General features: G+C 44.8%; 1 protein-coding gene across 2 annotated transcripts; it reads left to right on the plus strand.

Annotated features, from left to right (window-relative positions):
* Positions 1-27,042, plus strand: NUB1 (negative regulator of ubiquitin like proteins 1; the record flags this gene model as incomplete). 2 transcript variants are annotated; one of them, XM_082847081.1, is made up of 15 exons in its annotated part: positions 1-71; positions 2,531-2,648; positions 5,124-5,291; positions 6,984-7,042; positions 8,065-8,135; positions 10,836-11,018; positions 11,215-11,306; positions 12,565-12,671; positions 17,977-18,163; positions 18,849-18,956; positions 19,674-19,826; positions 23,481-23,627; positions 25,575-25,670; positions 26,328-26,505; positions 26,759-27,042. In XM_082847081.1, 15 exons carry the CDS (start codon positions 1-3, stop codon positions 26,935-26,937), a joined length of 1,917 nt encoding a protein of 638 aa, XP_082703207.1. In that variant the 3' UTR covers positions 26,938-27,042. The 2 variants fall into 2 exon arrangements, with proteins under 2 accessions (XP_082703207.1, XP_082703208.1); XM_082847082.1 differs by lacking the exon at positions 1-71 and adding an exon at positions 139-200.
* Positions 27,043-27,959: the final 917 nt, after the last annotated feature.

Consider the following 27,959-nt stretch of genomic DNA (forward strand, 5'->3'; position numbering starts at 1 on the left):
ATGAAAACAAACGGCGGCCGCCGGCGCATCCGGGCATTCGGCGGGTTACGGTTGGCGCGGCGGTGGCGCAGGTGAGGAGACGGCGGCCGAGCGTCGAGTCCCAGACCCGGGTCTCAGCCGCGCCGCCTGGCGCCCCCGCTCCCCCGGCGCGACCCCGACGCCAACCCCGTGTGGGTCGGGCGCGACCGCAGCGGCGGGAGGTGGGCGCCCTGCGCGGAGGCTCGGCCGGGACTGGGGTCGGCGGGCCGGGGTTTCAGGTTGCGCCGGCTTTTCGCCGCGCCCTAGGTTTGCTCTGGGCTGGGCTGAGGTGCTGGGTACTTAAAAAGATTGAATAGTGTCTTTGGAGGGAGAAAGAGAAATATATGTATATATTAAAATTAATTAGCCATACAAAAAGCTTGAGTCATAACACTGTAATTCCAGATATGCCATTTGGGATTTATTTGCAAAGACAGATTTTCTTTACTGTTTAATGAGAAAACACTTTATTTTCTCCAGCCTTGACGATCTGATTCTGTATTTCTCAACTCTTTCCCATACTCTTATTTTTTAATACAAGATTCTTGTAATAGTCTGCCTAAGAGAAAAATTAATGTATTTTGAATGAATATATATATAGATATATATTTGAAAAGCTTTGGGGAAAGGTAGCGTTGATCGATTTATTACAAAAGTGAAAGTGAAATTTTAAAGGAACGTTTTATACCTTTTCGCTTTCAGTTTAGAGCAGTAGTGTTAATGAATTTCTGCTTTTGGTGGGGGGCTGTGTTGCCGAACATTGTATGGCATCCATGAAACGTTCAGTTCTCCAGTTAAAATCGGAAACTGATTTATTAAACCTTTTTCCCTTTTGATTTAAAATATGTATCCTCGTTTATTCGGTTGTCTGGAAGTGAAGTTTTGTAAGTTTCAAGACAGTGGTGTAATCTTTTCTCAAACATAAGTGGTGGTTCATAGACCCTCCTTGCTGTTTATTTGCTGGTTGGGTGGAGTGTGGGCTGCACACTAGGTTTAGGAAATCCCTTGAGACTTTGGTCATGTAGCTACTTGGATGGCAGAGGGCTGTGCATTCAGCCTTACAGATAGCTTGGCTCCAGTAAATGGCCCTCTCCCCACAAGTGATACTTTCGTGGCAATTTCTGAACATTTATCAGTAGAGAACTAACTTTGTGTAGTGGTCCTGTAAGTTATTTGTGTTTGGAAAGCTAATGCTTGTAAGTGCTAATATGCTTTTCTGTGTGAGAAGCAGTTTATTAGTGCTTGAAAATCTGGGGTTCTTTTGTAGGTTACCTGGATGCACACAGCCCCCTCTTTGATGTGTTTTTTTTCTTTATCCCTTTTCTCCCCGCTATCCTGATTACCCTGTTTCTTGCCTCCAAATTGATATAAAATAGATTTGAACTTTCTTTTAAAACACTTGTTTATGGAATACACTTAAGTTCTCAAACTTGATTTAAAAATCGGGTGAATTGAGTTTTGGGGAGTGTGGAATACAGGCCCTGAATAAAAAAAAGAAAGTTACTTATCTAGGTTACATTAACTCTTACATATTTTTTCACTCTCTAGAATGTGTCTTCATCCTTCAAGAGTAATAACTTTTGACTTTTCTTACTGCTTATCTGTTTTGGCTGTACTGCCCCTGTCAGCTGTTTGATCCTCTAGCCGCCTCACTCACCCCTTTGAATTGGTGTGCTAGTGAAGGTTGAGTAGGCAGCTCCATTGCTGTGTGTGATTCTTTGGGAGAGAGTAGTTACATGCACAGGACAGAGAAGCAGCAAGGGATTTCGCGATAGAAGGCAGAATCCAGTGGTCCAGTGTTGTAGGCAGAAGTCCCAGTGCTAGTTATGCTGCTGCCTAATTTTGCATCCTTGATTGAGTCATTTTACAAACTTGGGCCTTGGTTTTCTCATCTGTAAAATGATGACCCAGCCAGTATTGATTTGAATAGTATATGTAGATTTGCTTTTATGCTTTATCACAAAATAGCATGCATAACTTTCTAGTATTGTAAACACTAAATTTTTATTTTAAAAAATTCAGATATAGAAGATATTTGTTATGGATAGTTCATGGTTCAAGCTGGCTTTTCTTCATGTTTCCCTGCCAAGGTGATTGGTCTTTTGTGTTGAAATAGCCAATATACAGGAGAATTGATAAGCTCTGCATCGAATTGTTTAAGTTCACTACTTTAGGGATTTATCTTATCTTTTCTCTTAGAGAATAATAGCAGGTTAAGAAATAGAAAAGTGTAATAAACGTTGCTACATATTAGCAACTTTGAAATATGTATTTTTATGTAATATATATAATTGCATATGTAATACATATTTCAGTCTGTATATAATATATATATCTTTTAGAGAAGCCTGGAGCTAGTTAAAACCTAGTCTAAAAGTAATTTAGACTAAACTGGAGGAGGAGTGGAGGAGACCTCTGCTTACTCTAGAAAACCCATCAGTGTATTAGGTAAGTTATAAAACACTTTGAAATGTGGCATGGGGTATCAGTGATGTACTGTTTTGCTTTCAAGGATGGCACAAAAGAAATATCTCCAAGCAAAATTGACCCAGTTTTTAAGAGAAGACAGAATTCAACTCTGGAAACCTCCATATACAGATGAAAATAAAAAAGTTGGTTTGGCATTGAAGGTATTTTCCTTTTAAGACATTAATAATTAGTAGTGTTGTAAGTCTCCTTGGTAAGTAAGATTCTGAAGTCACCAGAAATTGCCAGGCACAACCAGGTAAACCTTTGGCATAACCAAAAACATGAGTGAAAAGCAGGTCCCACATTTTATTAGCAGTTGGCAAGCTTATTTTTATTTAAAAAGATTTTATTTATATGAGAATGGTATCTAATTATTTTGGCATATATCATTTCTAATACCTTCACGATGTTACCTAAGTTTATTAATCTGCGTGTTCCTGCTAGCAGGGCAGTTCCAGTGCCAGAAGCTTAGTGTGTGACCTGTTCAGCGTTAGTGTCCTGGTGGGTTCTCAGCCCTCCTTGCTACTGTGGTCTGCTGTAAAACAATGCTTCCCTCCCCCAGCTTTGTTTACACTATGGCTATCTGTTCATTTTTCCAAAATATATTTTCCTAATAATTATGCCTTGGTTTTTTTATGGTATCATCAGAAATGGCATCATTTTACATAAGTGAAACTTCTAGAAATTGAAGTTTGCCTGCCTTTCGAAGCTGAGGAACATTAATCATTTTTGATAGAAATCTATTATATTGGAATATCCTAGAATGTACTTCTCTGTTTTCTCAGTCTGAGTATATTGAGATAAACAGTGTAACATTTATCAAGGACTAAGAATTGTCAGGAGGGCATCAAATTGTCCTGTGTTGTGACACAATGACGTGCTTGGGAGGTGATAGTGATAGCTGTGTCAGGGTCTTAGGGTTTTCCTGTCTCTCTTGTTCCTGACAGGACTCACTTTTTAGTTTTTGCAAACCTTCTGATCTTTCTTTTGAATTTGCTTGTTATAATTTCTTGGCTTAGAAACTAGGTGTGGCATAATAAGAAAGCTGCTTTCTGTCCCCAGTTCCTGGCACGGAGCTCCTAAAACCCTTGGAAATTCCCGAGTGGTAAGGGTGACAGGGGCATCTTTTGTTCTAAGAGGCAGCTCTTTGGAGAGAGCTTCAGGGTGGGCCTGCTCGCCTAAAAGACCAGACTTTGATTAGAAGCTTGGAACTTGCAGCCCTACCCTCCAGCCTCTGGTGAGGGCAGAGGGCTGGAGATCAAGCTACTCACCAGCGGCCAGTGATTTTATCAATCGTGGCTACATAATGGAGCCTTCATAAAAACCCTTAAATGATGGATTTGGGGAGCTTCCAGATTGGCAGACACGTCCCTGCGCCAGAGAGTAGCACACTCCAGCTCCACAGGAACAGAAGCTCCTGCTCTCTGCACCCTTCCAGACTTTGCCACATGTACATCTCCATCTAGATGTTCATTTGTACTCTTTATAATAAACTGTAATAATAAGTAGAGCATTTTCCTGAGTTCTGTGGAGTTGTTCTAGCAAATTACCAAGCCTGAAGGGGTAGGGGTTGTAGGGACCCTTGACTTTGTAGCCAAGTCAGACAGAAGTGTGGGTAACCTGGTGCCTGAAATGAAGGCAGACTTGTGGGATTGAGCCCTTAGCCTGTGGAGTCTGCCTCTAACTCCAGATCGTTAATGACAGAATTGAATTGAATTGTAGGACATCCAGTTGGTGTCAGGAGGGGGAAAAAAAACCCTCACTGAGTAATTATGTTTATGTTTTCTAGAGAATTACAGAAAGTTTCGGGGTGTTTTAAATTTATTTTATTTATTTATTTTTGGCTGTGTTGGGTCTTAGTTGCTACGCACGGGCTTTCTCTAATTGCAGTGAGCGGGGGCCACTCTTCTTTGTGGTGCACCGGCTTCTCACTGTGGTGGCTTCTCTTGTTGCGGAGCACGGGCTCTAGGTGCACGGGCCTCAGTAGTTGTGGCCCACGGGCTCTAGAGCGCAGGCTCAGTAGTTGTGACGCACAGGCTTAGTTGCTCCGTGGCATGTGGGATCTTCCCGGACCAGGGCTCAAACTCGTGTCCCCTGCATTGGCAGGCAGATTCTTAACCACTGCGCCACCAGGGAAGTCCTCTGATCTGTTTTGTAACTTATGTGTATCATGAACATCTCCCCTATTATAAATATATACTTACACCGTCGTATAACCTGACTTGTTCTCACAAGTTAGGAAAATTAGAATGTTCTCTGTTTGTGTTTTTGGTTTTTTTGTCCCCACCCTTTAGTGGTATTGAACAGTTCATTATTCCTTAAAATAATTGTGTATATACTACAGTTACATAAGTCACAGCCCACCTTGCTTTTCCCCCCTAGTGTAATCCCAACTGGTCTTACTTTCTCTCTTGGGCCTATTTTCCTGTCCTTTCCTGGTTTTGATGTTTCCCTGGGTCCTCTCTAAACTCTACACCTCTCAAGATGTCCAGCCACAGTCTGGATTTCACTATAACAGGGGTGACCACCACTCATTAGTTATTTTGCCTTAGAGTCCCACGTGCACTGTTCTGTATTATACTTTTTTTTTTGAGTTGGTACTGTATTGATCTGTGTTTTTAAATTTTTCTTTATAGGACCTTGCTAAGAAGTACTCTGACAAGCTAGAATGTTGTGAAAATGAAGTAGAAAAGATAATAGAAGAAATACGTTGCAAAGCAGTGGAGCGTGGCACAGGCAATGAGCACTATAAAGCAACAGGAATTGCTACAATCGAAGTCTTCTTACCTCCACGGGTAAAAAAAGTGCGTAGTTTCCCCAAATTTACATAGTTACTAATACTTAGTTAACTTAATGATGTGATTAAATAAATGATGAGTTCTTTTTGAAGATACAATCCAAAGATAAAATTCTTTTCAGTTACTTTACATGTTGAACATTTACAAACTTAAAAGTCAATTTTATGGATTCTTAAGCTGGAACGTTTACAAAGTAGTCTGGCCTGCAGGCTTCAACATTCTTACATTTTCTAGAGTTTGAATGAACATTTAGCAAAAATGGGGAATAAAAGATTACTTCAGATTTTCTAAAACTGTATAGGACACATCACAAAGGAATTCGTCTTTTTTTTTCTATGCCAGTGGAAGCCAGAGGCAGAGCTGAGTGCCCAAGCAGGGCCACCGTAACCTGGGCCACCTGTGTCAGGGCCGCGTCCTCAGTAGTTGAAGTCCAGAAATGTTACTGAGGCAGGGCACCCAAGGGTGCCTCTTCAGACTGATCAATGTTAATTATTCTCAGAAGAAATGAAAATAAGTGTGTATAAGAGTTACCATATGACCCAGCTATTTTACTCCAAGAGGAATGAAAACTATGTCTACACAAAAACTTGTACATGAACGTTTGTAGCAGCTCAATTCACAATAGCCAAAAGGTGGAAACAACCCAGATGTCTGTTGGTGGATAAATGGAGTGCACGCATACAATGAATATTATTCAGCCATAAAAAGGAACGAAGTACCGATACTCTACAACATGAATGAACCTCAAAAACATTATGAAAGCAGCCAGACACAAAAAGCCACATATTGTGTTGTTCCATTGATAGGAAATATCTAGAGTAGGTGAATCTGTAGAGACAGAAAATATATTCATGGTTGTCTGTGGTGGGGGCAGGGGAGGGAATAGGAGGTATGGCACATGTTTGGTTGGGGAGATGGTGAAAATGTTCTGAAATTTGATTATGATAACGGTTGTCTAACTCTGTAAATATACTAGAAACCATTGACTCTTATACTTTAGACAGGGAACTTTAAGGTATGTAAGTTACCTCTCTATAAAGCTGTTAAAAATTTCTAGGAAAAACAAAGAGCTTTATTAGAAGAAGGAAATTATATATGTATCTATCTCAGAATGCCAGTTTGGGAATTTAAAGGGCAGTATGTATGTACAGGACTCTTCATTGCTAGAATCAAGTACCTGGGAAACCAGACCACCAGTCAGAAAGCTGATTGGTGAGTATGGAATCAGAGCAGATGATTTGCATGGTCTCATAGGTGTCGCTGGTGGTCCTGTATTTTCCTCTGAAGCCCAGCCATCCGAGAAGGAAAGGTTCCAGGAACATGTCTTGCTGCTCCCTCCTCACTGGGAGCGCCGAAGGGACTATCTCTTTTGCTCACTGAGGTGGCCCTAGTGCCAGAGGTTGTGGGATGGGTCCTGTGGAGCAGAGCCCAGCTCCCTTGAGTAGACAGGGGACAAACCCCAGTGAGCAGCTGACCTTCCCCCAGAGACTGAAGCCCTGCCTGTGGTGCCACACTGCTGCCCCCTTGAGGACTTCCAGGTCACAGGGTCAGCACACGTCAGGTTTTGTTCAATAGCTTCATGCTAGGCATGCGAGTATTTACATCATCTGATATCAACCTGTCTGGTTTTATAGGCAGAATAACAGCTCCAAAAAGTGTCAAATTCAAGTGCATTCTATTTGTCTTATTTTTAAATAGGATAGGAAAAACTTGTTGGAGACCCGACTGCATGTCACTGGCAGAGAACTGAGGTCTAAGTAAGTATCTGTGTGCCCTGTGCCCCAGGTGCTCTCAGCTCTTTTACACCCGCTCATTTGATCCTCCCTGGCCATCCTGTAAGAGAGATGGGGCAGGTTTGATTATCGTCACTGAATGGAAGGGAAAATTGAGGCTTTGAGGCTGAAGGACTTATTCAGGCTCACACTGGCATTTAAGGGCAAAGTGAGAACTCGGGACTTGCAGCAATCTCTTCACTTCCTGGTGTAACTTGAGATCAGGTGGGAACTCTGGATGCATGTACTTGATACGTGTTTGAATCAATGAATGAGTGATAGAAATAGGAGACAGCCTGATATTGGCCAGATCATTAGTTTTGAATTTTATTCCTTAGTGCACTAATAGCTTGCTGTGGTGTTCAGTGAAGTATTTCAGCCAGTTTCAGGCTGTTTGCCCATTTGTAAAAAGAAAAAAAATACCTGCCTGTCACATACCAGTGAAAACCTAACTTTTGAGACCTGGTCAATTACTTCATCTACTTGTGTATTTTTAACTGGTAAGTATTTTGAATACCTCCAGGGATAGCCAGTCAGTGTTTCTTAAAGTGATTTTTCTCATTTTCTTCTTTGGTCTACATGAGGGCTGTTAGGGATGGATTCAGGAAGCATCATTCATTCAACACACAATGAGCAGAAGATTATATGGAACAACTCCCCCTATTATGGGCTCCTCCAAGGAGACCGCAGAAGGTATAGAGGATGGCTTTTCTCCTGACATGCAGCTAGGGCCCTCCTGTTCAAACAGATACACAGCACCAGTGGTCTCTACTTCACAAGGAACCAAATAGTAAAACAGATAGTTTACAAAAGGACACTGTCTCTGACACAGTTTCAAATAACCATCTAGTAAGCTGACTTTATCTGAAGTAATGTTGTGAGTCAGTAAATTGGACTACTCGGTGTTTCTGAGAAGAATGTATAAAATAGCTATCATGATTAAAATCTATTTAATGGATAATAAATAACAAATTTGGTTACCTATAGTTTTCGGGTTTATTTTACAGGATAGCTGAAACCTTTGGATTTCAAGAAAATTATATCAAAATTGTCATAAATAAGAAACAACTTCAACTAGGTATGTTATGGCAAAGTATGCAGAATTTTTAAATCAAGTCAATAGAGAAATAATGACTTTGTATCTTTTTTTCTCACTCTTCCTCTGTTCAAAAATTTTGGGTGGCTTTATCACGTATATAATGCAAAACCAATTATTTTAGAGTTTACTAAAATAAAAATGTAAAGCAGGAAGCAACTTTTCCAAAGATACTCAGTACAGGTCTGGTGAAATGTTACAGAATGGAAGTCTAGGCGTGCTCAAAGTAAAATAGAGTTTCTAGTAAATTCTCCCTGAGGGAGAAGAGCTAAAGCTGAGTGAAGACGGGGAGGAGGCTGTGGTGGGGAGCGCTCCAGAGAGCCTCGTGTTAAAGCTCCATCGTGTGAATTCGAGGGATTGAAAAGGTCTAATATGGCCGAGTGTAGTAGGTGAGCGGAGGGTAGTGCTTCTTCAGGATGGAGGGCCAGGCAGTGAGGCCACACTGTAAAGATTATAGTGGTGCTCCTTAACCAAGGGTGATTTTGCCACCCAGGGGACATTTGGCGATGTCCGGAGACATTTTGGGTTGTCATGACTTGGTAGCAGGGGGCCAGGGGAGGTTGTGCTCATAACAGTTAATGGGAAGAGACCAGCAATGGTGCTGAACATCAAGGCACTGAACGGTCCCCACAACAGAGACTTAATGCAGCTCACGATGCCAGTAGTGCTGCTGAGGAACCCTGGACTTGAGCCTTACTCAGTATTAGAGGGCTTCTCTCTAGAGAGGTGGGAAGCCATTGATGCTGGGGAGCAGACACAATTATATTTGTGTTTCAAAGATCACTTTGGCTGCAGTAGGGGAATGGATGCGAAGGAGACACGAATGGCCTTGGGAGACCAGTTAGCTATTGCAGCAGTTTGGGCAAGCACTGTAGTCTGTTTGGTTTCCATTAGGTTCCTATGGCCTACGGAGAGTCAGGTTCACATCCCAGCCTGATGTAATGCAGCCTTCACAGCCTAGCCCTAGTCGTCCTTTCCAGCATCACCTCTAGCCATTTCCTGTTACCTGTTTTAGATATCTTTGAACTGTTTGTCATCGCATCTCTATGTTAATTAGTTTGTGGTATCCTTCATTGGGCAGAAATCCTTGATTTTGATGTTATCAGATCCATCAGTTTTTCACCTTATTGTTTGTGTTTTAAGAAGTTCTTTCCTCAAGCCCAGGGCTGCATGGATAGTCTCACCAGAGGTTTTTGTTTGTTTGTTTGTTTGTTTGTTGTTGTGGCTTTAAAATCTAGTAAGATGGGCTTCCCTGGTGGCGCACTGGTTGAGAGTCCACCTGCCGATGCAGGGGACGTGGGTTCGTGCCCTGGTCCGGGAGGATCCCACATGCCGCGGAGCGGCTGGGCCCATGAGCCATGGCCGCTGGGCCTGCACATCCGGAGCCTGTGCTCTGCAACAGGAGAGGCCACAACAGTGAGAGGCCTGCGTACCGCAAAAAAAAAAAAAAAAAAAAAAAAAATCTAGTAAGATGAGTCTCCCTCTTGGCTCTTCTTTATCATGGTAACTTGGCCATTGATGGATCTTTCTTTTTCTTTTTTTTTTTTCATTATTTATTTTTGGCTGCATTGGGTCTTTGTTGCTGTGCACGGGTTTTCTCTAGTTGCGGCGAGCGGGGGCTACTCTTCGTTGAGGTGCGCAGGCTTCTCATTGCGGTGGCTTCTCATTGCGGAGCATGGGCTCTAGGCATGCAGGCTTCCATAGTTGTGGCTCGCGGGCTCTAGAGCGCAGGCTCAGTAGTTGTGGTGCACGGGCTTAGTTGCTCTGTGTCATGTGGGATCTTCCCGGACCAGGGCTCGAACCCATGTCCCCTGCGTTGGCAGGTGGACTCTTAAACCACTGTGCCACCAAGGAAGTCCTCTATTTTTCAATATAAATGTTAGAATGGTTGTCGAGTTCCTAAATATATATATGTGTATGTATATGTACGTATGCATATGAATGTGTGTCCAACTAGAGTTTTCAGAAATGTGTTCAAATTTATATGCTCATAGTTCCTAATATTATTTTGGTATTTTATAATGTTTGCTATCTGTATTTACCCTTTTTCGTTTTGTTTGTTGTTTTTTTGCATCTTTGACTTAATTTTTGTTAGGTTTGTATATTTGATTAATTTTTTTCATAGAGCCAGCTTTTGATTTTGTTCATATTCTCTTTCATTCTGTTCCATTAACTTCTACCTCTGTCTTTATTCCCATTTTTTATATGAGGACGTGGACAGTAAGTGGTTCACTCAGGGCTATAGAGTTAAGAAGGGATGGAACCCAAGGTGTTTGTTTTTACCCACTTCAGTAAATTACCTCTCACAGTGCGCCGCTGCACTCTGGCCTCCAGTCCATTGCTGAGAACTGGATTATATCTCCAGCTAGAGGGTGGGAGATATCACGTCTCTCTCTGTAGTAGATTCTCAAACAGTTGATTGCTTTAGTTTGATCTTATGATGAGAATAAAGAAAATTACTAAGGATTAATTTAGTCACCTCATTTTCCCTGGCTGATTTTAACCAGTGCTTAACAATAACATAGGTAAACAGCCAAATTTAAACATCTTCTTACCAATCATGTGGCATGGTGGTTTGCAAGTGCTGACGCAGGCTTAAGGATTCCATTTAACATAGAAGATGGCCTATTACCCAGTAAATTTAATGACTCTTTTTATAACGTGCATTTCTGATTTTGACAGGGAAAACACTTGAGGAACAGGGAGTGACCCACAATGTAAAAGCTATGGTGCTCGAACTAAAACAGTCTGAAGAGGATGTGAGGAAAAACTCCCAGGTTGAAGAAGAAGAGCAGAATGAAGCCAGACTAAAAGAAAAAAGAATTCAGAGGACTAAGAGAGGCCTGGAGATACTGGCAGAGAGAGGTACACAGAGCTTCAGACTTTCGCTCAAGTCCTCAAAGGTGGCAGCAAATCACGCAGCAAATGGGCGGGAGCATGCGTGGGAGGGGAGTATCACATTTCTTGTTGGCCTTTCTTCCCCTACAGTCTAACATTTTTAATGTCACCATCATTGCTTTTTAACATTGAACTAATGGAGTTCCTTTTGGTTTTGTTGCAGCTGAGATGGTGGTGGATCCAGAAACCACACCATACTTAGACATAGCTAACCAGACGGGCAGATCAATCAGAATCCCTCCATCAGAAAGAAAAGTAAGTACTGTAAGAAATTTATGGCTTGTTCTTTGATCTGCTGTCAGAGCAGAAGTGGTTTTCTATTTGTTTTATCTTGGAATGTTATTATAAAGGATTAGAAGCAGCTTTCAGTCTCCAGCTCATAAACAGAGAACATGACCGTATGATGAGCACTGCATCTGGCCGGCTCACCCTGTGAGTTTCAGTGCCTGAGTACAGAAGGGCAGGACCTCACTGGCCTGGAGCAGTGGCTTCCTGTGGCAGTGTTTGTTTTGCTGTGGTTTATTTTACTCGGGGGCCTCATTCCCTAAGGGGCGGATCAGAAGGGGAGGCTGGGGCGCTAGGTAGTTTGGGGGAAGTGTGACAGATGATTCTGCCACCCCTTCCCCTGTCTCTCCACAGCCCCGTCCTCTAATTTGGAGTAAGGGTGAAGTGGTTTTACCTTTGAACATCTCCAAGGGGGTCTTTCTAGCAGCATCTACAACTTGGCCCATGAGATCAGTCTCTGAGCTGGAGTCCAGTAGCTTCTTATATGAAAAGCTTTAGTGACTGTGGGTCAAGTTAATTTTAATTTTTTGGTCTTTAAAGGACACTTTCGAGTTGGTTTCACTATATGAATTATGGATTTAAAATTAAGGATTAAAGTTACGTTTTAATAAGAGAGCTTTGTAATCTCATTGAATTGATTTTTTTTGGCAACTGTTTGCCCACTGCAGATACTACGTTCGTATATTAAATGATGATATTTAGATCTTTAGAGGAAACCTTTACAAAATGGAATTATATACAAATTCAAATCTAAAAATATTAATGAACTTTAAAGAAATTTGGATCACCTTGCAAAAATTGTTTTAGAAATGGTACAGTTGACAGATACTTCAGAAAAAAACCTGATTAAGAATAGAGAGTGAAATGAATGCTCTTTTTAGAAAAGATACAGTCATTACTGGCTGGTTTTTTATATGTTTAGTCTTATGGATACTAGAAATAGATCTAGATCAGCCGATACTAAAATAAAGTGATGAAAACGAAGGGACAGGTGCCGTTTCTGACCATTTCAGCCATGTTAAATTGAGTTCCTGGTTTCAGTGTTTAAATGAAATGAAGGTTTAATGCTGTTTTCCTTAATTTTGGCTTTTAGATTTAGTTGTGATCTTGAGTTTTTTGTCTGTTTGTTTTCACAATATTTGATTTCTTTAGGCTTAGTATGCTTTTAATATAATTCGTTTTATTATAGTTTAAAGTGATGTTTTTTTAAATCCTTATTTTTTCCTAGGCCCTTATGTTAGCTATGGGATATCATGAGAAAGGCAGAGCTTTCCTGAAAAGAAAAGAATATGGAATAGCCTTGCCGTGTCTGTTGGACGCTGACAGATATTTCTGGTAGGTGCTTTTGTACCTGGTGAAAGCAAGTTTGAAGGAGGATGACAGTTACACACAGCACCCTTCCCCCACCCCGTGCACTTCACACTCCGATTTTCACCCAAGATGGTTAACATAAAAGAGTAGTTATGGTGTAGACTGATTTGTGAACTGTTTCCCCGTCGCATTTCTAATTGATCTCTCTTCCCTGTAAAGCATTTTATAAACATAGGCACTATTTTTTTACAACAAGCATGTAGGGTATCATGTCTGTTTCTTATGACATGTTGTCAGCCTGCACTGTCCGTTATAAGGTCCCTGTCAGCTTTTCACTTAGTGATTTTGGTGTAGATGTTGATGAGCGTTCCCCAAATCCACTGTTTCATTAGGCGCTCCAAGATGGTGATAACGTATTATTCCTTCTGCATTTATTGCAGGAATTCTTTTGAAAAATATTTTTCCTTATCGCTGTTTGGTCCTCCTAAGGTACAATTTGTACAGAAAGACAGAATAAAATGCTGGGTTCTTTCTCTTTATTTTCTTCTTTTCAGAATAAATGAGTTGCTTCCCTAGCATCTTCCAAAGATGACATCACCGGTGAGGTTTCCCTGCTTTTTTTTTTTTTGCTTTTTTTTTTTTTTTTTTTCCGGTATGTGGGCCTCTCACTGTTGTGACCTCTCCCGTTGTGGAGCACAGGCTCCGGACGCGCAGGCTCAGCGGCCATGGCTCATGGGCCTAGCTGCTCCGCGGCATGTGGGATCTTCCTTGACCGGGGCACGAACCCGCGTCCCCTGCATCAGCAGGCGGACTCTCAACCACTGCACCACCAGGGAAGCCCTTTTTTTTCTTTTAAGTATCAGTATGAGCTCATGGATTTTAACACATTTGATACACTTCACACCTCAGAGCTTAAATTGGCTGTCTTCAGCTGGCAGGTGGTCCTGCATCCCTTTGACCCGATCCTGGGGTAATCTTTGTAGTCTCTGCTCTCTCGTGGCCAGAGCTGGTCCAGACTCATCATGAATATTTCCTGCCCCAGAGCAACAGCCAACACTTTCTCAAGGGCTCCTGGTTCCTCTTAATGGGAAACGGTACTGAGAAGCTATAATCCAGGCAGATGAAATATTTGAAAAATAGACTTGATGTTTGAAATATTCAAAAGGTAACAACGTCAGTGTTATTTTCTTTTCCGTTTTGAGGAACTCCCAATATATACAGTACATTCAAGAGGATAAATGTAAGTATATATAGTTTGCCAGCTGTACTGGCAGCACCCTTGTGTCTTAAGTGAACAAACTTAAATTTAAGCAAAAAGGGGGATTTATTGTCTAAAATATTTGGGAGGAGGGGGCAAAGCTGAAAGTAACCAGAACAAGGGCTTGGTGCCTCTCTGGTTTTCCTCCTCTGCCTCTTTGTCTTTGCTTTTTTCTGAGTGTCAGTTTTATTCTCTTCTGCTACAGGTAGCAGTGCAGGCTGTAAGTTAGGTCCTTAAATTCAGGTAAATTTTTTATTCGCTTCCATAATTGTTTCTAACTTTTTATTATGGAAAATTTCAAACATATAAAAATAGCAGCTAATATACTGAGTTCCCATATACTTGTAATCCAGCTTCAGCGGTTATTGAGGCATGGTTGACCTTGATCTGTCTGTATGAGCCTTTCTCAGTCTTTTCACCTTGGACACCTCCTTGAAATCATTATCAGGTCTCAGGGAGACCCTGAGTAAAAAAATAACTCCCTCTTCAGTTCATGGTACGTTAACATGCTCAGTGAGTAGTAGACATAATAATCCAATAATAATTGTCAGTGCCTTTTTAAGTAGAAAATACTGGTTTTTTCTACTGGGGATTTGTTCATGCAGGTCAACTTATTAGCGTAATTTTTGTGCGCCTTCCCTCTCTTGGTAAAAGAGATCAACTCTAATGCAAGTCAGCGGTGGAGGTGGAAGAAACTTAAGTTGTTCTTCCTTTGCCCCTTGATGTTTTTCGTGCCTGCTCCAAGTAGGCTCAAAGTTCTATCACAGCTTTCTTTTGTACATCTTGTGGTATGGTATGTAGTATGACTGAGAGTAATTTCTTTCCCCTATTTAAAGCTAAAAATGTAAGTTATACTTTTGGCCAAGATGGAGTAACAGGGACCGGATTTACCCTCTCCCCTGCAACAACTGAAAAACTGGGCAAAATGTGTAAAAACAGTGGTTTTCTGGCAATGCAGGACAGTGGTCCCTGAGGCGGGGAAACAAACGAGTGGAACCCTGTGAATTGTTTCAGCTCACTGCCTGGAGTTCCCAGGCCTCAGTGTGCGGAGGAGAAACCCAGGCAGAGCCTCCTGGTCTCCCCTGAGCGGAAGAGATGGAGCTCGGAATCCAGGGAGGCCACAGTGGTGGGAGGAGAGAGCTGCCTGCGGGAGAGTGCACAGGGCGCCCCTGGAGTCTTCTGCTGAGTGATGGTCAGCACAGGCCTGTGAGGTCATGCCCGCCCTGCCCCCAGGCTGGGAAAGCACCACCTCAGAGAAGCAGAGAGATCACAGAGGGCGGATAATAACCTGTGGGAAACGGGGCATTGGCTAGAGAATTCAGTAGGGTGTGGGAAGAAGGGCTAATTCTGCCCTACAGGCTGCTCTGGTCCCACCTAACAAAGCTTAAAACTAAGCCCTGAAAAGGTCACACCACTCTTTTCAAGTAACATGTTTTTAACTGCATCCCAAGCATCGCTTAATGGTATTTATTGAACCCATGTATCGAGAAACACACAAAAAAACTACACACAATCCAGTTCCTTACAGCCAGTAATAAAACTAAAAATGACTTTTTAGCCAACCTTCCTTTTAAAAAAAGCAGATACCTAAGCTTAGCTTACCTTTTTTGAAATTAATATCTTTATTTTATATAAAAAATATAAAACTCATGAGGCAAGTGTAATAAGTTTCTGTTAAATAACTGACTTGAGCCCAAATGGGATTTAATTTTTCTAAAGCTAGGCTCAGTATATTTTGTTTAAATCAACGTTATACATTGATTTTAATTAATGTTTTTAACATGAAAATTTATTGGCTATTGACTATTCAGGCTACTAAAGCAAAATCAATAAAAATATACTCTAAGACAATTTTATACAAGTCTTTAAATTTTTTTCTGAGTGACATGATCAGGTTCAAATATAGTCCTAACAGTTTCAAAATTATCATATACAGGTGATGTCATGATCTCTTTTATAGCCTATATAGGAATAAAAAGTGTTATGTGTTTAAACTAAAAGAATGAAACGAACGTCTTTAATGTGAGGCCTGTGCTGCGTTTTGGTTTTGGGTTTGGTTTTGGCTGCAGAAATACTCAATTCTGGGTCAAACTTATACGCATGATTTTATTTTTAACTGAAAGGAGGCAGTTTCTGTCCTCACTCTTGATGCTTTAGACACAAACAAGCCTGTTCACATGCGTGAGACTTTGAAAACTGGCTAAATGTCCGCTGCTTTCATGAGAATGGTGGGGTAGGCTTCTCTCCCAGAAACCGAAGGTGCCTACAGGTAGATCAGTAAATCTCACCTGGAGTGTAAGATCAGATCATGGTCCATGAACTTCTTCCTCTCCTCTCAATGTCAAGTTCTCAGGCCAAGCAGAAGATTCAGAGAAGGTGCCCCTCACCTGGTCATACATCTGGATGTGTGTGCATGTGTGTAAAATATGGTGTGTATGTTACAAAACGTTCACAAAGAATAGAAATGTTCAAAGAAAGAAACCGCAAATAAATAGGAAAATCCTGCTCTGAGAGATTGTTCTTACGCCCCAGTGGATTGTCTTGTACGTACCCTGGAGTGCAGGCACTCCACTTAGACTTCTGCTTTAAAGCATAAATGACAGAGACTTCCCTGTCATTGATGGCGCAGTGGTTAAGAATCCACCTGCCAGTGCAGGGGACACGGGTTCAATCCCTGGTCTGGGAAGATCCCACATACTGCGGAGCAACTAAGCCCGTGCGCCACAACTACTGAGCCTGCGCTCTAGAGCCCACGAGCCACAACTACTGAGCCTGCGTGCCACAACTACTGAAGCCCATGCGCCTAGAGCCCGTGCTCCGCAACAAGAGAAGCCACTGCAATGAGAAGCCCGCGCACCGCAACGAAGAGTAGCCCCCACTCGCTGCAACTAGAGAAAGCTGGCGCACGGCAACAAAGAGCCAACGCAGCCAAAATAACTAAAATGTATTTAAAAAAACCAAACATAAATGACAGAATCAGAGCTCTTCCCCGCCCCCCACCCCAAGCAGATTTTGATGGGCAGGATGGGAAGCTTGAGGGCATGCAGGTTTTGTAGTTTTATACCAGAGCAGTCTTACTTTTAGTAGAATACAAACAAAAACAGATGAGATCTTTAAAGTTTGTGAATGTTCCAAATTTTACTTTCTTATTGAAGAGAGTTCAAACTTGAGATCTAGATTTGCATTATGAATTTCTAACAATTACAATTTAAAATCAAAATAAATATTCTCGATGTCCATCTTTGTCAACCTTCCATTGCCTTGCTGTCTTCTCCCTTCCTCTGTATCTGGGTTCAGCCTGCTGCGACAGCTGCCGAGTAGCATTTAACCTGCACCTGGGCCCCAAGGTCAGCTAGGCATTCAGAGCCTGGCATTTGTCTGGATGGTTTTTCCCCTCCTTTAATGTGATGGGACGTGAATGCCTCATCAGAGTCTTCATCAACTGAGGCGTTCATAGTAAGGAAGGATTTTTTTTTTTTAGTGTGCTTTTAAAGCTTTGGGGTTCTAACTTCGGCTGTACATTAGAATTACCTAGGGGGATTTTAGAAATACAACATCCAGGCCCCACCTCCAGAGGTTTCTGTTATAATTGATATAGTGGGGTCCCAGCATCAGTATTTCTTAAAAACAAAAAAAATAATAGAAAAGGAAAGAAAAATTCCTCACATCCTGGTGATTCTAATTTGCAGTCAGGGTTGGAAACCACTGCTTTAAAGCATTGTCTCCCCACGTTTGCTGAAGGGTTCTGACACAGTGGCCCCGATTTCCGCTTCCTGCCAAGCCTCTTTCCCAACATGGCAAGGGTGTGTGTGTGCGTCTGTCTTGTCTGTCTGTCTCCCCCCCCTACCAGGGCAGGTGGTGTTGAGCTTCTTTTCTTGAGCCCTAACTCCTTTTTTTTTTTCCCCTTGGAAGGATTCAGATTATAAATATAGTTCCCTTCATAAACATTGCGATCTCTGTCTTAGAGTAGTCTTTGGAAATACACCAAAAACTGGAAAAAAAAAATTCCAGTAATTCACAAAAAGGTTTTTACTGCTTCTTGTCAGTGATGTCACTTCCTGTCTTTGGTAGCGAGTGCTGCAGAGAACTGCTGGACACTGTGGACAACTACGCAGTACTCCAGCTGGACATAGCGTGGTGCTACTTCCGCTTGGGACAGCTGGAATGCCTGGACGATGCAGAGAAGAAATTAAACATGGCCCAGAGATGCTTTAAAAATTGTTATGGAGAAAATCATCAGAGACTGGTCCACATAAAAGTATGTTGCTGTAATTAGTTTTAGGTATTAGTGAGCCCATTTGTAGAATTTGAGATTATTCCTGTTAAAGTGTTTAGACTGCTGCCGAAGGTGATTTATTTGATAGTAGTATGCAACGTGTTCTTTTTAAGCTATATTTTAAGGGGATTGTTAAACATCTTATAAGTTAGCCTGTGACCAGAGGAACACAGTTTTCTAGTCACAGAAACCCATTGATCAGCGTGACCGAGAGAGCTGGTGACTCTATTCATTAGAGTCTAATGAAAGGTTTAAATGCAGAAAATAGACATTTTGAACAGTGACAGTTCACACGAGTGAGTCACAGCTCCAGAGCTGGGCTTTGAATAAGGATTTTTCTCAGGCAGTTTCCACAGGTCATCAGAATTCTGCTTGGGAATTGCAGGGCAACATAAGAGATATTCCTGGTTTGGGCTTCTGCATACTTCCCTCCTGACCAGAGGGGGGCCCCCTGTCCTGGGCACCTGGAGATAGGTGTTCTGTTTGGGACTGGCGATGCCGTTGTACCCTGGGATCCTTACTTTTGCCATCAGCAATGGTGAAGCTAGAAACATTTTAGTAATGCCATTTTGCCCCTGTGGAGATGAAGGGAATTATAAATGTCAGTATTACAGACCTGTAATGAGAAATAAGACAGTTTTATCTTTTTTCCCCCCAATAATTCTAGGGAAATTGTGGAAAAGAGAAAGTCTTGTTTTTAAGACTTTACTTGCTTCAAGGTATCCGAAATTATCACAGTGGAAATGGTGAAGAGGCTTATGACTATCTCAACAAGGTAAGAAAGTGGATGCTCCAAAGTTGTGACCATTTTCACCTACTTAGTTTTTTAATCCCCAGAAGTTAAGTATTTCATGAACTCAGTGGTGTGTGACTGGTGAGGAAAGTGCACCTCCCTCCCAGTCCCTCCTTCACATATACCGTAAACACATCTGTATTTGCGAGAGTACAGGCAAGGTGCTGTAATAAGGAAACCTCAGAAAGCCAGTGGCTTTAATTGGCTAGAAGTTTCCGTTTCTCTCATCTGGCTGTAGAGGTGAGCAGCCAGGGCAGTGGGGCAGCTGGTGTCCTGTCAGTGCCTCTTCCAGCCAGCAGAGGGAGGGAGAGAGTCCGGGGCAAGCCTCTTTAGAGGGGTGACTCAGGAGGTGCTCCTGTCATTTCTGCTACATGCCATTGGCCTAGACCATCTGGCTACACTCAGCTCAAATTCAGGGGACTTTATTACCAAAAAGGAGGAGATAATGGATACCAGCCCCTCCCACAATCCTCAGCCTGTTTTCTCATGTTATACTGCATATAAGTCACGTGAGCAGAGAGGGTGTTGTCTGTTTTCATTTGCACTGGTTGATAATAGGTCACATTTAGAGGTTTTATCTAAAATCTGACACACCCTAATTCACACTGGGTACAATCCAATTTCCTTTAGGTTTTAGCTTTGTGTTAAGCTTTAATGTTACTATGGTTACATGATTCTTATATTTTTCTTTGTCTGTAGGCATGTCAGCTCTTTAAAGAGCTATATATTGATCCATCTAAAGTTCACAGTTTGATGCAGCTGGGATTTAGTGCCCAGGAAGCTCGGCTTGGCCTAAGGGCATGTGACGGGAACGTGGACCACGCAGCTGCCCACATCACCAACCGCAGAGAGGTACCTTAATGTGGTCTTGGCAACGCTTGGTTGAGGCCTTTGCCTTTGAGTAGGTGTGAAACTTGAGGCAATAGCAAAATTATTTCCAAAGTGCCTTAGCTCTCAGATATGAAAGAACAGAAAAAGAAAATTCCGTACTAGGTATTATTAACAAGGAGCTCTTTATTGCTTCAGACTCGGAAGTCAGGAGAAAAACTTGTCTTTTTTAATTGCATCAGTTTTCAGACAGTGCAGTTTCCTTCATTTTATTCTTGCTATGGTGGCAGGTAGCTCGTAAGTACAGTTATCCAAGCAGTCTTCTCTCTCTCTCTCTCTTTTTTAATCACGGTATATTTCTGGAAACCATTTTAAAGGGGTCTGTGTTTTCCAGGGAGCCATTGTTACAGTTCAGGATGTCATCCTTGCCTGGAAACATGAGTCAAATCATATGAACAACTAACATTATGTTATAAAAGCAAAGATTCAAAACTATAATCATTTAAAACAATTAGAGATAAGTACAGTAAAAAAAAAAAACTTTAGAATTTCAGAGTTGGAAGGAATGTTACCATATCGAACATGGTAGTTTTACAAATGAGGAAAACAGGCTCAGAGGTTGTCTTTTCCAGGGTCATGGGTCAAATTGGTGGCAAAACCTGAACTAAGGCTCTGGTTTTCTCCTGAACTGTCTAATTCCCATCTGAGAATAGCATTCTGAGTTTTTACAGAAGGTTCTGAAAAGCCAAAAGATACTATAAAATGGTAACCGTTACCACTTCACTTCCTAACTTTTTATAAGTAGCAAAAATAAGTTTTTTTTAAAAAATAGTAGTGTCCTATCAGATGTGCATTTAATGAATTAAACTATAAGCCCTTGGAGAAAATAAAAAAACAACAGAGTATATAGGGCAATTGACCGTGCTCACTCTTCCACTCAGTGGATGTGTAGTTGGGATGCTTTTGGTTGAAGGCAACAAATTCAGATTGGCTTAAACGCCCAATAAAGAGGGTAAGGGAGGGATTCACTGGCCTACTTAATTGTAAAGAGCCCAGAGGAGGGCTGGGTCTCAGGTTAGTTGATTCAGTGGCTTCGCCCTGTCGCTGAGTTCTAGTTTCTGTCTCTCTGCCTCCTCCGTGTTACCGGGGTCATCCCATCACACCAAGAGCATGGTCCGGGTCCCAGAATCCTCAGAGACGTTCTGAGCTGCTCACTGATTGGCCACCTTTGAGCCAGTCGCCGTGGCCAGGGGAGTGTCAAGACCTGACTGGCTTGAGCCTGTCTGCTTAGCTTAGGCTGGTCAGGGCCTACTTGGGGAACTAGTCAGCTTCCCACACCCTAGGGACAGCTGGGGTGGCTGGTGGGAAGACCAGCTCCGAGTCCCATCGCGTGTGAGCTCCCGTGAATCTGCTGTCCTCTCAGTTTCTGAAGCTCCGGGTTTGAATGTCTCACTGAGTAGAGGGTAATAGGTGATTCCTAAAAGTTTGCTTTTTTGTACCTCGTGGCCCTGAGTACGGGCCAGTTTCTCATCTGGCAAAAGAAACAGACTAATGAAACTGAGGTCACTTGACAGTGCTGAAGTGTTCCGAGGCCGTGAGAGGCAGCGTGGCGGCCTTCCTAAGGGATGTTCAGTCTTTTTGCCTGTACACAGCCGTGACTTTAGAACCCAGTTCTCTCACAACATTTGACCCTACTGTGTCGATAAGACTTCGCAGTGCAATGCTTATTGTCATTTCCTTGGTTTATTTTATTTTCCTAATGCTAGTATAAAGAGAAATATCATGTGTATCTACATGGTTAAGAGAAAACTGACTTAGGCATTTGTAATAAGGAAAAAGTGTTCTTTGAGGCCCCAACTTTGTGTCAGCTCTGAGGCCCGCGTCTGCTGGCTGGCTGGCTGGGAGGGTCTTTCTCTGCTTGAATGTTAATCGTCCTTCTTATTAGCCTTTTGAAATACAAGTGGAAGAGGCTGGAATGGCAAGCAGAGGATGGGACGGGGTAGAGGCATTTTACATGGTGTGTGTGTGTGAATCAAAGTGGAAATGTGAGTGATACGGACTACTTCCGCCGGCCCGCGTGGGTCTTGTGGTGAAGCGGGAAGGGTCAGCTGGGAGGCAGAGCCGGGGCCTGGGAGCTGGAGCTCAGGAGCGCTGGCTCCTGACTGGGTGTGGGGAGGGGCCGCTGCGGGACTGGAGCAGGTGCCTGAGCTGCCGGGCCTGTGCAGAAGGGTTCGGAGTCTCGGAGACTGGCCCAGAGGAGGCAGTTAGAGGGCGCGGTGGGGGTGCGGACCACAGCCCCGGGGAAGGGGGTGGGCAGCGGGATGGCAGAGCTGCCCAGCCGTCGTCAGCCCCGCTTGCCCACAGGTAGGTTCTCCACTGTTGTAAACAGGAAATTACAGGCTGAGGTTGTCTTCATCCCAGGAAATGTTGTGGGCAGTCACCCCTTCTGCCTAGTCCTACTACCAGCTTGGAGTATTTGGTTCCGTGGTGAGGATTCCTTTCTTCTCCTAAGAGGTGAGGCCGTGTTCTTGCTGTAAGAATGTAGAGGGGACCCTTGTTGCTTGGACTGAACCATGGAGGTAGGAGGAGATACATCAAAGGAAAAAGCTGTTTTCTCTGCTGTTCTCCCTGTGTTGGGCCGAGGGCGGACCGTTTCTAGAATGTGCAGAAGCTGTCTCTCTGCTCTGCTGTCGGTGATGACCTTGACTGGGGCACCTAACTGTCTTGAGAGATTTCTGTCTTCTCATTGGCAAAATAATGAGGTTGGATTCAGTTAGTGGTTGTCAAACCTGTTTTAGTTTTATTGTTTTAATCAGCAGAAATCCTTTTAAAATGATACTTGTGGGAATTCCCTGGCGGTCCAGTGGTTAGGTCTGGGCGCTTTCACTGCCGGGGAGATCCCTGGTCGGGGAACTGAGATCCCACAAGCTGCACGGCTCAGCCAGAAAATAAATAAATAAATAGAAATAAAATAAAGTGATACTTGCTTTCAAAACAAACTCAGAACTCTCCTGATGAGGGCTGGGGTGGGAGGAGGAGAAGAGACTGAACCTGTGGCCTTCCTCAGGCTCTTGGAGCAACGCCCGGCACCTGAGCCTCGGGGTTGAGAACCACGGGGGTAGGTGACCTTTGTCACCTGGCATTGAGCATTCTTGGGGTTTTAAGTGGACTAAGTTCTTACTACCCAGGGAGTGGTGGGTGGATCGGTAGCTTGGGCGCCATCTAGGACCCACCCACCCCCTCCACGGCCCCCACGTTCAGAGTCACATTTCGGTAAGATCCCAGGTGACTCAGCAGAGGCTGAGAAGCCCTCCCACCCATGCAGGAAGCTCCTCCCCCTGCTTCCTAGAAGAAGGCACGTCCACCTCTCCGGGGGTCCTCAGGATGTGCCTGCTGGTTCCCAGGGGCCTGTTCTGGTGCCAGGTGGTGGTCCCCGAGGTGCTCTCTTCCCTCCCTGGCCTGACGTCTCCGGCTCCCGCTGGGCTTCCCCGCGAGCAGCACACCCCTGGTCTCTGCCCTAGTGGCCCTCATGCTGGGTGGGACGGGGAGAGAGAAGGTCACCTCACCTTGTGGTTTTCACTTTGCCTGGTGACCCTGAGACTCCTATAGAGCATGGATTGAGAAGGCTTTCTACAAAACCGCAATCCCTAACTTGGTAACTCTGCTGTTTTCCTAAAGAAATTGGACCAAATAAGGAAGGAGGAAAAAGAGAAGAAAAGACGCCGCCTGGAGAACATAAACTATTTGAAAGGAATGGGCTACTCCGCTCGTGCAGCCAAGCAGGCGCTCCACCAGGCCAGCGGGAACCTGGAGGAGTCCCTGCAGGTAACCCCTCCCCAGCCTCTGGCCTCCCTGAGCAGCCCTGCTCCCGGCCCAGGCACCACCCCTCCACTTCTTCATTGAAGCTGCTCTTTTGTCCTTCCTGACGCCAGGAGCCCCACGGCTGCGGGCCTTCCTCTTCATTCCTGGTTTGGATCTAAGGGTCGGAACTCTCTTGTTCTCGAACCCAGTGGCAGAGCCAGCGTGACGAGCCCCACCCACCTCAGTGCCTGTCCACGATGCCGCAGGGCTCGCAGGGCAGGAACTTTGATGAGGTTTCTGTTTGCAGCGGGAGTTTAACAGTAAGGTGGAAGAAAGGTGATTGAAGTTTTAATGTAATTTTTTTGAATTCAAATGTTTTCTTTGAATATTTAGTTTTATTATTTAGTCAGTAGTACATGTTGGCAAAGGGGCTTTTTAAAGAAGTCCTCAGAAGTGACTAAACAGGTTGGGATCCAAATTAGTGGTAACTCTGCCCAGGTCCACGTCCTTCCAATTTTTGTTCAAGGAGCAGACAGGATACTTAATGAGGCAGGCGCTGTGCTGAGTCTCAGTGGAGATGCCGCCTGCCCTGGGGGAGCCCACAGGCTAGTGGGGAGACAGACGCAGAGAGCACAGTGGCGTAAGGGCTACCATGTGGGAGCGCAGCACTGGGTGGGGAGGCAGGAACTGCAAGCTGAGCTGGGGGGCGGGTCACGGGAGGGGGCCCAGCAGACGGAGGAGAAGCGGGGGCAGCGCTAAGGGCTGAAGCATGAGGCCGGAGGAGTTGAGCCCCGGGGTTGCCAAGGCCTGGGTTACACCTGCTGGAGGTGGGGCGGGGTGGGGAATGGCCAAAGATGGGGCTGGACAGGTAGGCAGGGGCTAGGCGGGCCGCGTCACCTTGTTTGCCCTGCTGAGGAGTTCACACTGAATCCTGCAGGCAGTGGGGAGCCTGCCCTGCCTTTGCCTCTTATTCTCAAGACCTCCCGTCCTGTTCTTCAGAGGTCCCCATTAGTTGGTCTGTTAACCCTTGGACAGCATGGGTCTGAAATGCGTGGGTCCACTTACGCGTGGACCTTTTTCAATAGTAAATACTATGTATAGTACTTCACGATCTGCAGATGCGGAGCAACTGTGGATACCGAGGGTCCACAGTAAGTTACACTTGGGTTTTCCACTGCGATGAGGGTCAGCGCCCCTAACTCCTGCGTTGTGCAAGGGTCGACTGAATTTTCAAATATATGTATTAATATATTTTTTTAATTCAAAATGTTATTTGAATATCTAATTTGATTTCTTAGAGAAATTTAAAAATTCTGAATATGTGAAGGGACTGATGGGGCTCAAAACTTGTTTTTAATTATACAAATAGTACATAAATGCATTTGATCGATATAGAAGTATTCAGTGTTAAAAGGGAAGTTCCCCAAAAGGGCTTTATAAGGTTAAGAGTAAGTATCATGTGACAGAGAAATCAAGGGTCCAAAGAACTCTGCTCTTCTCCTTGACATTGTAAACCTAGAGCATGTCACCTTCCAAAGAGAAGTCACATTGGGCAGCCCTGGACTGCTTATAGCTTTCCGTTTATAGCTCTTTATGACCTTGTCACCCCTAAGGCTGAGCTGCAACAAGCTTGTGTTTTCTTGGAATCCTTCCGCCTGCTCTCTCAAATCCTTTCCTGCTTCCTCAGATGCGATCTTTTTGCCTGAATAATCTTGTTCATCCTCCAGACCTCAACTCAGACACGACCTTTGGCGGGAGCCGCCTTTGAACAGCCGCCTCTCCAGCCGCAGCCTGTTCAGGGGTCCCCGTTCTCTGCTTCCACAGCACCCTGAGCCTCGTCCACCACAGTTTCTACACCTGTTCGTGTGTCCCACGGCTGTGCCTGCCTAGCGCGCGACAGGTGCTCAGTCTCTGCCTGAGTGACCGAGCGGATGTTAGTGATGAGTAACGGGTGTCCCTGTACGTTTTTAGATTCTGCTCAGTCAGCCTCAGATGTGGTGGTTAAACGATTCTGGTCCGGAAACCAACAGCCATCAGGAGAGTCCTTCTCGGGAAACCATTGACCAAGTGAGTGCAAGCGCCTTGTGCCCCTCTCCGCCCGCACAGCCTCGTGTGGGACTGGCTGGCGGGACAAGGCTGGCGGCCAGGCAGGGCCGAGCCCTTGGCTCCCGGGGCTCCAGGTGTGAACAGCCCGCCCGAGGGTGCAGCCTCTGTGCAGCAGTTGCAGCGGGTGGACGCGGGGCACAGGCATTTCCTTCAGAGTAGGAAACAGGGAAGCTGTGGGAAGGTTTTCTTCGGGCTTTTCTCCTCTTTCCTACACACGCCTCTTGGTGCGTCGCCTCCCGTTCCCCTGCCTGTGACCTGCAGGGATGTCCACGTGTGCCCCCCGTCACGTTAGCCTGCCTAGTGTGCTGCAGAGACCTAGCTAAGGGTCCCGGCGACAACGAGCTCTGTGCACGCAGCGCTGCCTCTGGCTTGCGAGCCGGCTGCCTTTCTGAGGCGACTGGGCACCAACGTGGCCGCCTCAGGTCTTCCTCCTTCCTTTCCAAGCTGCCTCACGCGCACGTTAGCTCGGGAAGGCCGGTGGTACATGCGTGCGGTGGGTTTTGGGAACGTGTGCCCCCGAGACCTGGCTCTCCCGGCTCTGCGTGGGGGCGGGAGTGCCGGGTGCGCGCTGTGCCGTGTGGCCTGGGCCCTCGCCAGTGCCGTCCTGCCTTCTCCCAGCTGGTGTACATGGGCTTCGACGCGGCAGCGGCTGAGGCTGCCCTGAGGGTGTTCCGGGGAAACGTCCAGCTGGCGGCTCAGACCCTCGCTCACAACGGTGGAAGTCTTCCTTCTGACCTGCGGCTCTCGGCGGAAGATTCTTCAGCAACGCCACCCACATCCCCATCCGATTCTGCAGGTGGGTCTGCGATCTCTGAAGACCGACGGGAGGGACTGTCTGCTCGAGCGGAAGCCGGCAGGCGGGGCTTGGGGCGGCAAAGGCTCGCGGGGGCGGCGAGGGGCGTTCGCAGACGTGCACGCTTCGGGCTGCTCGGGCGCTGTGGCGCGGGAGGGCCGAGCTGGAGCTGACGTGGGTCCCTTTGGTCCCCGTGGAGGTTTCTCTTTCTGTCCTCCTCCCTCAGCTCCCCTGTTGCTGCACTTCTTTACTGCAGGGACCTCTAGCGCCTCAACAGATGAAGATATGGAGACAGAGGCTGTGAATGAAATCCTGGAAGATATTCCAGAACATGAAGAAGATTACCTTGACTCAACTCTGGAAGACGAAGAAATTATTATTGCAGAGTACTTATCCTATGTAGAAAGTATAAAGACAGCAGCAAAGAGAAACTAAGTGATGAACAGAAGTGAGCACTAAGTTTCTGCTCATAAATTCTATCATTATGAAGAGTGTAATGCAGGTCTTTTTTTTTTCTTACGCTTTATCTGATTTTGCTCCAGAGTGCTTCCTACCTGGGGGCGGGAGGGGTAGGCGGGGAACAGGGATGTAAACAGAGACTTGGTGGGGTCCGGCGGGGGGTGGCAGGTGCCGGTCCCCAGGGTCCGTCTTGGGAACTGAGCTGCCTCTGGCCAGATCTTGCAGTTCCCAGCTGCCTTCAGGTTCTGCAACCCTAATGCCAGCCTCCCTGCTCTGTTTTTTCCCCACCCAGAAATGGGAAGGACTGGGATAGGGTGGCTGCTAGGGAAGGGATCCAGGAGGAGCTCATGGGAGCGAAAGCGGGCCCTGTCTCCTCCTCTTCATCCTGCCCTGCTCTCCTGCCCTCCTGAGCCCACTGCTCGATCGTCTCCTCCTTCCCGTGATGCAGCTCTGCCTTCCTGCTTCAGCCTCTCTGCCCCGTCCCGAAAACGTCCTTTAGATCCTCAACCACTGCAGGTGCTCTGGGGGGCCTGATGATGAGGCATCGGCTCCCACAGCCACACCAAACGGTGGCAGACGCCCTCAGCCTGAAATGTCTGTGTTTTGTGCTTAGCTTAGTAAAGTAGGCACTTGAAATTCCAGGCTGAAATTCAGAATATATATGTATTCAAAGTTCTTCTTTACAAAAATAAAATCTTTTATTAAATGGTAAAGTCTTAAATGCTAACCAAAGCAACTTATTTTTAATTAGCATTTTTAGATGCATTTCTGTCCTATTAAATTCACTGCTGGCTAAGGTAAGATACCTGTCAGAAATTTAGGTATATTTTCTCCAAGTCTTTGTAGGGTTTCTTGGGTATATTACGGAAGACTGTTTGTAAAGGTATGTTGTTAGCCTCTTAACAGCTCAAATAACCGTTCTCATTGCACCCTGCATCCCTCCATAAACGTGTATTACATGAAAAGCCTGTCCAGCACCAGGACGCAGCCAGCAGCAG

This window comes from Leucopleurus acutus (assembly GCF_964270905.1).
Source record: "Leucopleurus acutus genome assembly, chromosome: 9".
In the NCBI taxonomy this organism is placed as follows: domain Eukaryota; kingdom Metazoa; phylum Chordata; class Mammalia; order Artiodactyla; family Delphinidae; genus Leucopleurus; species Leucopleurus acutus.